Source organism: Marmota marmota, unplaced genomic scaffold, assembly GCF_001458135.2.
Source record: "Marmota marmota marmota unplaced genomic scaffold, marMar, whole genome shotgun sequence".
In the NCBI taxonomy this organism is placed as follows: domain Eukaryota; kingdom Metazoa; phylum Chordata; class Mammalia; order Rodentia; family Sciuridae; genus Marmota; species Marmota marmota.
Genome location: NW_026000057.1, coordinates 38505839 through 38518856, shown reverse-complemented (window position 1 = coordinate 38518856; position 13018 = coordinate 38505839). Strand labels below are relative to the sequence as shown.

The window sequence follows — 13018 nt, the reverse complement described above, 5'->3', positions numbered from 1 at the left end:
CACATCTGCTCAACTAAGTGTTTGGCATCACACAAGTTTGCCGAAACTTTAGAAAAAACTTTAAACTTGTGAAAAAATATGTTATCTCCTGGGACTTTGGATTTTGGGAATCATGGACTATAACTTGGTTTTAATCTGTTCTTCCTAACTTTGCCAGGGTTGTTTTCTTTAAACCCACATATAGTATGGTATCTTCACTGGGAAAAATAAAAAAAATTTTGTGGTCGCCCCCTTTAAACATTTTTTTAAGACTTCCAACATCTATATAGTATCAACTTTTCCATACTTTTCTGTAAGAAATGTATGCTTTAGTCCCAACCAAATTCACCTTCCTGGCATTCGTATATGCCTTCACCTCTTTGTTCAGACTGGGATAGCTCCTTCCAGTGGACCCTAATCTGCACTCCACTTCATATACCAACTTATGCATCCTTCCTCACCTACCTCAAATTCCATCTTTAGGGCACCTTACTCCTTCCCCAGACAGAATGTGCTTAGGTACCACCTGTCCCTCTAAGTAGACCGTGAGTTTAGTATATTTTTCATTTGAATTAATGTTTATATGATACTTTTCCCTTTTACACTAGACTAACTCCTACAGTTTTTTGTTTGTTTGTTTGCTGTACTTGTTAAAGGGTCTTGCATTCAGGAAATGTTGGTACATGAAAGGGAGTCTTTTGCAAAGCTGCCTGTGGTCCTGTCCACTTGGAAGTTTCTGGAAGTGCTGCTGCATAGCCGGGCATGGGTCTCCTTTACTATTGGGGATCACAGATGATCTCCTCTTCCAGTTTAGACTATCTTTCTAGATATTTTTGATATCTAGAAATGTTAGTAGAGAAGATTTATTTTCTAATCTGTTTCCTCATGCCTCACCTGAAGCAGTAAGTGGAGGGCAACTAAGAGCTTGATCAATGGAGGTGGGGGGGTAAAGGAAATAGAAAATGCAAGAGGAAAAGAATCACGAATAATAACCATATGGAAAGAAATCCTGGGCACATCTGAAATTGCTTGTTCAATGTCTACCTCTTTGGGTTGTGCTCTAAACTCCATGATACCTGGATAAGCCTATCTTTTTCACCTCTCTAAGCTCAATGTTCAAAACATTCCCTTACTTATAGTAGGATATTACTAAACTTTTCTTGATTAAGTGAATGAGTGGGAATGAAGTTCAGAGACCATAGTCTGGAGCAATGGCTAGTATGTGCATCTTGGTCCAGATACTTAGAGTTAGGCAGACAAAACTCTTAACCTCTTTCTGCCTCAAATCCCTCATCCCGTCAAAAGATCAATGTGATGAGTAGAAGAATTAGTATTTATGAAGCTCTCCAAATCTTACCTGGCATAAGTATCATATGCATGCTAGCCATAGTTATTATCATCATCCTCATCATTATTGTTATTATTTGTAATTTTATTATTATTTTGAAATCCTAAGATAGAACTATTCTCTGGATGTGCATTTAGAAAGACTACCTCTGATCCAACAATAACAAAGTTTATATTAATAAAATTTGTAGAAATTTTATTTTCTCTTTTCATGGAGTTCATCTTTTATTGGTCTTTCTTAGCTGTATGTCATTAGAGACTCCTTTTCAACAACCTTGGAATCCCTTAAAAGGTCATATATACATAAAGCCTTTTAACCTGGAAGTATAGTTTGGGCAATTTTTTTCACTTTGCATTTGCATTTGGAATTTATCTGCCACACTTGTGATTGTGTGCCAGTATTTTGTAGTTTGTCTTTACTTACTTAACATTTTAGTAGGTATAGCATTTACTAACATTTGTCAATATAGAGATTGCATTGTTCTTTCTCTTTTAAATACTTTGTGAAATTCAGATTTATTAAAAAGGTAATTACTGAAATGACTAGGATTAACATTTATGATTGAACATAATAGAATGGGACTTAGAGTATCAATAAAGAAAACTAATTTTGTGAACCAGATGAAATTTTATATTCAATAGTAGAAGCCTAACTCTTTCCAAAATTAATACTTCCGTAAGTCAGTCTTTGTCACTGATAAGCTGATTTTCACAGTCTCCAATCCTCATGTTATTTGGTTGTTCATAGGATTCTTTTGGCCACTTAGCTTTGTATAGTTGATATTTCTTTTCAGACAGAGAGATGATACCATTTATTGCAATATGGAATGATTTAGCAGCAAATTTCTTTCTCCTAATGTCGTCTTTCTTTATTTAGTCTCCTAACAGTTCCTGCTGTTAAAGTTATTCTTTTACCTAAAAAATTTTTGAATTCTATTATAATATTTCCCCATCTGGTCTCTCTTAGCTAGAAATCATTTTATCAGTTTCTAGGAATATTTATCTTTATTTATGCTGCACACATGCCCACTTAATGGTTATGTTGTAATGCATGATATATTTTCAGCAAAAAGGGTCATGATAGTGTAAGTTATGGAGAAATTCAGAGATTTCCACTTCTCAATATAACAGATAGCACATATTGTTTTCTTCTAATATGAGTTGCTGTTGAGTTTTGTTGGCCTTTGTAATTAATTTCTTCTCTATACCCCTGCAATCTCAGGTGCACTCCCTTATACTTATCAAAGAGTATTCATGTCAATGACATTGGCCATCCATAGCCTAGTCCCACTATTGGATATTTATATGCATGTATACAACATAATTAATTATGTACTAAACAAGTATGTGTGTCTGTCATTTTCAGTTATTTGCCTATCTAGAATTTTTGTGAAGGGAGTTAACCTTTCTCCTGCTTCTATAACAACCCACCTACTTCCTATGGATTCTCTTTGTAGTTGCCTCTTTCTCTACTCATGCCATAAATCCAAGTCTTTCCGAGAAGTCTGTCTTAGGTCTGTTCTCTTTGCAGCCCCCTTAGATGACTTCATATGGCAGTTTGACTCCTGATTCTCAACTCTCTTCTTTTATGTGCAAATCCAACTGTCACCCTTGACTGGCCTTGGCTCAAATTCAGCGGATTTCCTAACTGAATACATCGCCTGTCTCAAAAACCCACTCTGTTTTAGAATTTTCTCTACCATCTTTCTTGCTCAGACTAGAGACCTAGGACCATTTTGAGAGACCTGCTCTCAAAATTCTCCCATATGTTTTTAAAAAGTTACAATTCCTGCAGATTCTGTTTCTTTAATAACTATTGATTCATCCCTCCTCTAGTTCTGGGATATAGTACCACTACTATTGGAGCATCTTCCTGAAGTCTGACTTCAGATTTACTCTTGCTCTACCAACCTTCCGCAGCTCATTCACCTGGCTTAGGAAGTCCCCTATGGCTCCCCAGAGGCGGTGTTAGGTGCACATTTTGTTTTCTTTGTAACTACTCCATTTCATCAAGCACAGTCATCACAATACTTACCATCCAATGTGGATTCTGCTTGTTTATTTCCTCCCTAGCTGTTAACTGTGAGCTTGAGATCCTGCTTGCCATTCAATCCCTAACGCCTCGCATAGTGAATGCTGCACAGAAGGCACTCAGCAAATACTTCTTCAATATTGTTGAGTGTTAGTCAATTTGTAAGCTTTCTAACATTTAAACTCTAAAACAAGTAGAAAGAAATTATCATAAACACATAAATTGCGTAAAGACAAAATCTGGAATTAGAAGTCTGGGATTACATTTCTGGCGCTATCGTTGCCTTGTGGAATACTTTTGACAGAACACGAAATTTTCTCACCATAATGCAATCATATAACACTCATCATTACTGAGTATACCATAAAAGTGACAATCACATCTTGAATTTAAGACCTCTAAATAGTTAGAAGCATTTCTTACAGATAATTTATTTGTTCAACCTCTCTTTGGGGTACACATTCCTCTTTCCTTCTATAGGGTAATGAAGGGGGACAAAGCCCCTCCTGTGTCGATGACAAAATATTGGTCCAGAGATGGTTACTGCTACACAGAATGTCATGAAGATTCATGAACATGTCTTGAATTTTTATGTTCCTACTAGAGAATGTGAGTTGTATAAGGTATTATGTATTATGCTCTTGTACATCTAGTTTCTTAAAAATTCAAAATATTTTGGGGATGAAAATATGTACAAATTATTTCAGTATTTCAGCTTATTCCTGGATGCTTCATGTTTTTCTGGAGACATGTTTTTTTCCCCACACCCACTCAAGCCATCTGTGTACCAGGCAAGCTTTCTGAGATGTAAAACCAAGTGAAATATGTCCGTTCCATTTATTTAGAAAAGACTATGACTAATGATACTGTGGGAAAAAAATGGCATAGTTAATGAAAAGTGTATTTCCTGTATGAATAGCTAGGAAGCCTGGCAGTTATGGCCACAAGGTAAATAGGTCCTCAAGATTCAGCACCAGAGCTTTTCAAACCAGTGCCTGCGGGAAGCAGAGAATTGGTGTCTACCCAGCATCTAGAGATAACTTCTTTGAAATGGAATTTATCACCACCATTAAATGGTAAAAATACTTTAAAATTCACACAGTATTGCATTATTCCCCCCAGAATATACTATTGTTTGTTTTACATTAAAAAGATGTTTAAATGATCACCATTAATTAAAAATGACTTTCTAGAAAATATACCATATTTATTCTTGTCTTTAAATACCAGGGCATTGGCTTACCTGGAGGGTTACTTTTATCATGTTTGAAAAGCCCAGGGTCTTAGAATATTGCATCCCAGAACAAGGTTTTTATGTTGGAATTTAAGAAACTCTTCTTATGCCCTCTTTTTACTTTGCTACCTAATTGGTAGCATGTTCACAGTTAAGATGATTGGGGAATAGAAGATCAGCTTCCTCAAGTAGAGATTTCCTGTTAGAGGAAAAGGAGCTATCTGAAGTGAGAATTACCTGTCCCCTTTCCTCTTTAGATCTCAAAAACTAGAACTCAAACCAAGAAGTTCTAAAACTTAGTAATCTTTTGTTGAGCATTTTGAAAATATGATCACACTGAAAGCTGGTCATGCTCAAATATAAGTACAAGAGGTGACTTATCTATACATTCAAATTTCAAAACATTTTTAAGGCCTGCCATGTGTGCTGTTAAAAGGTTTTTAATTTAAAATTATTCTGTTAGATAATCCTGTTTTTTAAGTGACATTATGATTTATCACCACTAATCAAGATTCTGATCCCTCATAGACTTCTTGTTTGTATCTGTTTTTGTTCTTTGTTACATAAATATGAGGTTTATATATAAAATTTTGACTGTGTAATATTGGGCTAATGAGTCACAGATGGAAAGATGCTGGCACATTACCATCTAATAACATTTTAAACTCGTATTCCATAGTAAAACAAAAGCAAATTGTACACATCTGTTTTCCAACTTGTAGCATTTCTGAGTTTGTGCAGAGTCTATGTTTAAAGGACTTTTACTTGGAGAGAAGAAAAAGAGGACACAGGTCATCTCAAAACTACCCAGCCACTTAATAGCCTTATCAGGATGGATTTGGCAAAAGGGATGAGGTTTCCTCTGCTTTGCTTCCTGAGAAGTCATAGTGCTAAAGAATGAGAACCAAAGATATTAGGGCTGAAGAAATGTCTTCATACTACAAACCTGATTTTATTGGGTCTCTTAAAAAGAAAAACATATCCCTAACATGGGCAAAATAGGAAAATGTCCATAAAAGTTATCAAATTATAAACCTAGAAACTTTCTGGTCATTCCTAAAAGTATCCTCAAACTAGAATTGGGTGGGAAGAAGGAAAGCTCACAGAAACTTGAGGCCATGTGTCACTGTGGTGCTTGTTTATTTGTATGGTAAACATGTTCTGTTGTTTTTTATATTTTTAAATTGGAATAAAAGACTCCAGTTTCACATGTTGTTAGAAAAGAAATGGAGCAAAGGCAAAATTTCTCTTTTCAACTTAACCAATGGATAATGCCTTTGTGGAAGAATTAGTACATGTTATTGAAGTACATGTGTCTGAAAAACATCTCTCCCTCATTCTCCTTGGTAAAGGAATTTCAAGCCACTTTTCTGCTTTAAGGGGTTGTGTGAACTGTCAAGTTCTTTTGGAAAAGTTACGTGACAGAAGTGATTACTGCAGAGTGTGACTATAAATCCCCCTGACATGAAATGCACATGTTATAAGAGACAGATTTCCATCTCCCACCTCTGCGGAAATTCCTAAAACAGGAGACCTGAGATTCATCATATGATTGGAGAGAGAAACTTTGATATGTGGGTGGCAAGACTATATTTTATGTGATGCACTATGTTTATTCTTAGGAATACCCCTGTTCTGACAGCAAAATTCTGTTCACTGTTCTTGTCCAAAAAAAGAATTAATACATGTATTGTACGTCTGGAGTTGTAAACAGAGTATCGATAGAGGAGATTTACAGTGTTGTTTTCATAACAGTGTCTATAGTTATTTCCATTTTGTACTAACATTTCATGAGGAAGATTCCAGAAATGTTAAGAACAGGAAACTACACAGGCATAGGTACAGATCCCATTGTGCCTGCCCCAAGAGGCCCTTAGGGTTCTCAGTCCCACACACCATGCTTTAAGGAATGGCTGGTCACTTGGGAACTGATGTGTCTAATTCTGTTGATGGTGTTCGTAAGACCTGAGCCAGGGAGTTAGTTAGACATTAGGTACGTGCTTGTTTTGTTTGTCCACCAGTGAAATGTCTGTGTGACGTACTGTGTCGTGTTGTTTTGGTGCTGTGCTGTGTCCATAGGGCCTGCCAGGCTTCCCCACAGTTGCTGCCCTGCACAGTAATCAGATCCTCACCGTCAAGGTTTGTGGTTGACACTTATGTCTGCTCAGAACCGCAATCAGCATAAGAGTCAGCAAGAACCATTTGATTGGCCTGCCCAACCCAGGTGCTCCCTGTCATCCTAACTGCAAGTGACTAGTGTTGAGCATCTGGAACGTCACCTGCCTCAGTGAGGTCAGATATATATTAAAGGGCTGTATCCTGAGCAAACTCAGAGAAGGATGTTTTATCAAACAGATCAGTGTAGAGAGGTGGGCATCGTGAGCTAGGACCATGCCACACCTCCCTGGTTTGAGTTGCATGTATCCTAATGCTCTATGATATTTCCCAGCTACTTAAGTAATTCAAAGTACTTTAGACTTTGGGCATCAAAGAAATTGCTATCAGGTTCTTGCTGCCTTATGCTGGTTGACAAGTCTGATGAAAATGGAACTGGTGCTTCCTCTGTAGACTTTCTGCTCAGAATGCAGCTCTCCCCCCAATCCAGCTCACCTCCATCTCGGAATGGGCTACACACAAAAAAAAAGACCCAACACTAATACAAAAAGGATTCACTTCTAACTAAAAATATGGCCTCACCATCCCATTTCAGGGTTATATGTTTTTTAAGACGAGCGAGAAGGTCTGGTGGCAGACACAAGTGCCAGTTCCGTTTTGTTCCATGGTCATTATAAATCTAATGTGTATATCTTTATTTCTTTCTTGGGGCCTTCTGATGCCTATTCTTCAACTCTCTCATCTCTGAACTTCAACCTTTGACCTCACCTGACTGATCAGATGGTGTTTCCTAAAATCAATCATGGGTTTCTCTCTGCTGATCAGCAGCTCATTAAACGCCGCCTGATTAAGGTAGTGCTGCTTCTTGCTGGAGTCTCGTTTCTTCTTTACATTCGTATATTGCTCTGTGTTTTGCTTTACCATTTATCTCTTGTGGGTGGGGCATGATTGGAGGGTGGCCTTTATCCTAGAACGAAATTATGTTTAGTGAGCTCCATTTGAAATGTATATACAAGTACCAAAATTAAAAGACGTAGCCTGCCTAATTTTTGATTAATTAAAAAAAAAAACAAACTTAAATTGTAACCAGTAAGAGATGCAGTTTCTAAAGTTCTCTACCTTTGGTAATTTATAAAGTATTACATAGTATACAAGAACCTCATATGCTTAATTTTGTAGATTATGAAAAAATATTTGTCAAACTGTAAATGAAGCCATGTATAGTGAATATAACTGATATAGCATTGCCATAGATAGAGTTATATAAGCTCTGAATATAGTGATTGCATAACACTCTTAGAGCTGTGCTGCTGGTTTCTGAGCTACTTTGATTTTAATATTATCTACTCAGCTCATCCAGTGTGAATATTTATTGGCTCCCTGCTGGCAGGTAAATTGCCTACAGGCTCCGTGTTTCTGGTTCTTTTCATTGTGTAAATGTGGATGATACAAATTGTTGAAAAGTGTACAAAGTGTTGAAAAGAAGACTTGGGTGTTCAAATTTGATGGTTATTGTTGGTCTGTTCCCTTCTTCTTTCCAGGGTGACCAAGGTCAGGCAGGGCCTCCAGGACCCCCAGGCCCTCCAGGCCCACGAGGGCCACCTGGGGACACAGGGAAAGATGGCCCCCGTGGAATGCCAGGAGTACCTGTGAGTTGCCTTCTGGATCAGTGTTCTCAAAGGTTTTGTTTTGTGTTAAGGGCTGAGAACTCCGAAGGAGCAGGGTGGGGCTGTGGGACCAGGGAGTGAAGTGTGTGGAGGGGTTTGAGGAAAGTGGGATGACAGGAGGGTTCCCAGGGTTTGAAGGGCCCTCCCAGCAACAGTCCACTTTACTACCCAATCCACCTGGAATCCGTGTACACCACAGAGACTTGGAGACAGCAGCTAAACTGGTTTTCAGGTAAGCCTCAAGATGTTCATGACCAGAGATGCCCCATCTTACAAGTATCCTGCCTACCATAGGGTACGTCAACCAATGCATTGGCTTAGGTGGGAGCTTAGTTGAAAAAATTTAAGTGCTGGATTAATAACATTTCCCAAAGGCTCAATTGCATACACAATAAAGCCCCATACAATGTATGGAAAATAAAGGATGTAAATTAATACTTAATCTCTTATAAATAACTTGATCAAAAAATAATGCCAAAAAGAATAGCACAATTTATTGTTCAAACATCAGTGTTTAATGATCTTAATACCCTAGTTGTCCTTTGTATGTAAAGTTTATTAATAGAAATCATTTAAAAGTGATTTCAATACTTAGTAAGATTAAGCAAGTTTCAATAATGTCAAAGTACAGGCTAGATCAACGATATGGTTTGATAGAGGCAACCCAGCCATGTAAGGAAATATATGGAAAACATTAAAAATGTGAAATTAATATTATGGCTTTAGGACTAGAAATTAAGATTTATTGCCAAATTAAATTTTATTTAATGTATTTCTTTAACTTCAACCATCATTAATTCAAGAGGACCAAAATTTAAAATCAATCTCTAATCATTTTGTGGTTTAATTCCTGCACTAAGAGCAACTGTGTGTGTGTGTGTGTGTGTGTGTATATATATATATTATACAAACACACACATGTTCAGATTCTCAAAAAGAAGAAACCATATTATCAATTTTTGTCATCATAAGAGGTCATGATGATCCAGACTAAATTTTTAATTTCAAAGATGTCCATAAAATTATTTTGAAGAAAAATATCAGTTCTTTTAAGTGTGCTATGTTTAGATTCCTCTATTTAATCTGAAAAATGTACTTGACATTCATGTGCCCAGAAAGTATTGAGGAAAAGAAAGAAAAATTATTGAAATTGTTTTTTAATGTTTACATATTAATAAAATTATCACTTTTTTTTTGGAAGGGTGAACCAGGAAAACCAGGAGAACAAGGCTTGATGGCAAGTATCTCGATTTATTTTATTCTATATAAAAATAATGGAAATCCAGGTTATTAAAATCTATGGCCAAGTTTATATGACAAATACATCCGTTAAATGAGCAGAAAGGGAAAATTCATAAAAGTTAAAAGCTATATGGTCTATCTGCTGCATGCTAAGGATCTCAACACCTCTACAGAAATTATGCTGGAGAAAAAGAAGATTCCAGGTGGGGAAAGTGGCAGAAAGATGCTGCAGAAGGTCAAGGGAGAAGGCAATTGAAGCAGCTCTGTTGTAAGGGAGATAAATTCAAGAGTATGCTGTTTAGTTTAAATAGAAACATGTATTCAAAGGGATCAGGTGTGATGGTGAATTAGGGTAGCAAACCTTGACAGTACTTCAAGGAGTGTTTCTGTTGCTGAAAAGCTCTACACAGAGAGAAACATTTTAAGACATTTTAAAAAATCTCTCATTTTAAGACAGGTCATGCAGTGATCTCACATGGACTTGTATGGACACGTGGAACCCAGTTCCTCATGAGTTGTTTATTCTTTGCCAGTAGAAAATTCAGGTCAGCTTGCTGATCCTTGAAGAGTGAAATGCCTTCAGCCACCTCTCCCTGACTCTGTCTTTCAAGCTGCTCTTCTAGCCCACTTTACAGTTTGAACACTATGGGGAAAGGCGGTTGATGCTCTAGTTACCCCAATGTCAAAGGACAACAGGTACCCATCCCAGCTGCAGAATGGGTAGACCCAGAAACCGCACCAGGAGCTGGCAGGTGATCATAATAAGCTTGATAGGGTCCAAGCTATATGATGGGGGGCTCATAGTGTACAGGTAATCAGCGTATAAAATTTATTTTAAAAAATCCTTAGCTAGGCCCTTGTAAAACTAATGCACTGGAGAACAACAGTGTGTGGGGAATGGAAGCCAGCATGGGAATGTGGAAGGTCAAAGGCTTCCCCCTCAGAGCTTTCAACAGCACTCTCCCTGGGAGCAGCACACCCACTCAGCTGCCTTTGTGAGCAAGAGCTCTGATGAAATGAAAGCACCCTAGGATCAAATCGCACCCGCTGCCTGGAAATTCCATTCTTGACCTAAAATATCAAGGTAGATATTTGATACAGATTATTTTTGGTGCCATTATGTATTTTAAAAAAAAAGCAAATAAAATGAAAGAAAAAGAAATGAAAAATCACATCTGTCACTAGTGATAACTACATAGAAGTGTAGCATCAGCAGCTATGTTATGGAGTCACAGTGTGAAGGATTCTTGCAAGACCATATGATATAAAATTTGGAATTGCTTTAAGCAATTGAATCTATGATTTTTATTCTGGAAAAAATGGTCAAAACATATTTTTCCCATCCATTCTTACATCACAACCTCAAGAGTTTGGATTGTTTCTAGCCTACCCAGAAATTATCATTGGCACTGACTGGCTTTCCTGATGCCCAGCCCTGCATCACAATATGCAATATCCTAGAATAAAATGGATATTTCTTAAAAACAATATTCTTATCTTTCTTGAATTATATATGCTCTCAAGGATGTACTACTATATGAATAACAACATAATCCCATTTTTCTACAATTCCTTGTTTCTTGGATTTTTGGTGCTAGGGATAAAACACAGGTTCCTGTATGCTGAACATGAACCCTACCACTGAAATACACTCAATTCTCAGACAGATATCATTAAATATAAATGTTTAACCCAGCCCTAAATGAACTGTGTTAATATCTTAGGGTACTTAGATTTCCTATTTCAGATAAAAACTTTCTCATTACAGATACTACTGGTTATTTTTTCTATAAACTTTTTCTTCTCTTTAAATTTTTCAGATTCAGTTCATGTTCTTATTTTTTAAATGACTCTAAGAAACTTAATTGAAATCAAAATATCCCAAGGAAGGGTGTATGCAGTGATCTTCTAAAGTTCATTTAAAAATTACTGCATTTCAAGATAGAAAATCCTTTTTCTTAAGTGAAAGTTCTATAATAGGAAAAGTAGACACATCATAGTGTCCATCTCAATATATTTTCAAAAGTACATGAAACTACGTACAAACCAGATCAATTACTAGAATATCATCATAAGCCCTGCTCTACCTCCCAGTCCCCATCCCAAAGGTAACCACCATTCTGACTTCTGTCGCCATAGATTAGTCTTGCCTGCATTTGAATTATATATTAATTGCATCATACAGTATGTACACAGTTGTGTCTGGCTTCTTTCATTCAACATTATGTTTGTGAGATCATCCACCTCTTTTAATAGCCTTCACAGCTGGTTAAAAAGGGAGGAGGAGGAACCTTCCTGCCTTGACTACCCCGTTAAAACTCCATCACTCAGAGCAGTAGATGAATGAATGTCTGTCTGACCTTGGGCAAGTTACTTAACCTCTCAATTTCTCATCTGTAAAGAAAGGATAATATCCTTTCTGCCTGCTATAAAAGACAAATGCAATAAATTAGAGGAAAGCACTTTAAAATATATAATGAAGAACTATGTGAGCATGTTATTATTATTATCACTCAGTTGTTCTCTCTAGAGTAAATTACAGGTGAACATGCATGGATTTATATAGCAGATGTATCCCTGTAAAGTTTCATATGAATCAGATTTTCAAAAATCACCATATTTTAAATGTGCTGGGAAATTTTACTATTTAAAGCTACCCTATTTAAAGTCTTTTTGTAAAGTAGTATAACCCCCTTATTCCACTTTCCAGCAAATTGAATTTTTATAGTTTATATTTGTTTAACATAAATGTTTCTCTGATTTAAAAATCTCTCATTTTTTAAAAAATCACAATTCTCCTTGTTAACTTGAATAGTACCTGTATATTTTAATTCATCTCATAGAGAAGAGAATACTAGACATATAATTGTAATTTTCATGAGGAGAAAAATTTCTTCAGAAATTTTCTTTCCAATATTTTGAAGTCTGGGTGTGTATACATATATTTGTGTGCACATGTGTTTTAACTAGCAGTCTGATATGGTGAAAAGTACGCCGTACCTGTAATTCTGGACTTGGAACCACTTAGAGATATAGTATGGTCTATGATCTTTTTTACTGATCTATAAAGTGTAGGCAATAATTCCTAATCTATTTATCTCACTAGATTATGGTAAGAAGCAAGTGAAATACTTATATGAAATGTTTTATGAACTACAGAAAATCCATAAAAAGAAGTATTAATGCTAAAACAAATGTCCAGTGATAGAACTCAGCCTGCAGAAAGACTGCTATATGAAATGTAAGGGGTGAGAACGACTCAATAGCTATCAACTTAGTTACAGCATATCACATAGTGTAATTGATAGAGCAGTTTTTTGTAGTTTTTTTTTTTTTTTTTTTTTTTAATATTTATTTATTTATTTTTCAGTGGACACAACATCTTTGTTTGTATGTGGTGCT

The 13018-nt window shown here is 36.4% G+C and overlaps 1 protein-coding gene across 14 annotated transcripts in view; it reads left to right on the top strand.

Annotated features, from left to right (window-relative positions):
• Window positions 1–13018, top strand: part of Col25a1 (collagen type XXV alpha 1 chain) — a 469539-nt gene that overhangs the window by 337599 nt on the left and 118922 nt on the right. For 10 of the 14 annotated variants that reach the window (XM_048813730.1, XM_048813728.1, XM_048813727.1 and 7 more), the window contains exons 8-10: window positions 7488–7559; window positions 8249–8356; window positions 9576–9611. In XM_048813730.1, coding sequence (XP_048669687.1) covers window positions 7488–7559; window positions 8249–8356; window positions 9576–9611 — 216 coding nt within the window. Of the gene's footprint in view, window positions 1–6671; window positions 6732–7487; window positions 7560–8248; window positions 8357–9575; window positions 9612–13018 lie in introns of all 14 variants that reach the window. The other 4 variants (XM_048813731.1, XM_048813724.1, XM_015484631.2 and 1 more) reach the window with 1 other exon arrangement.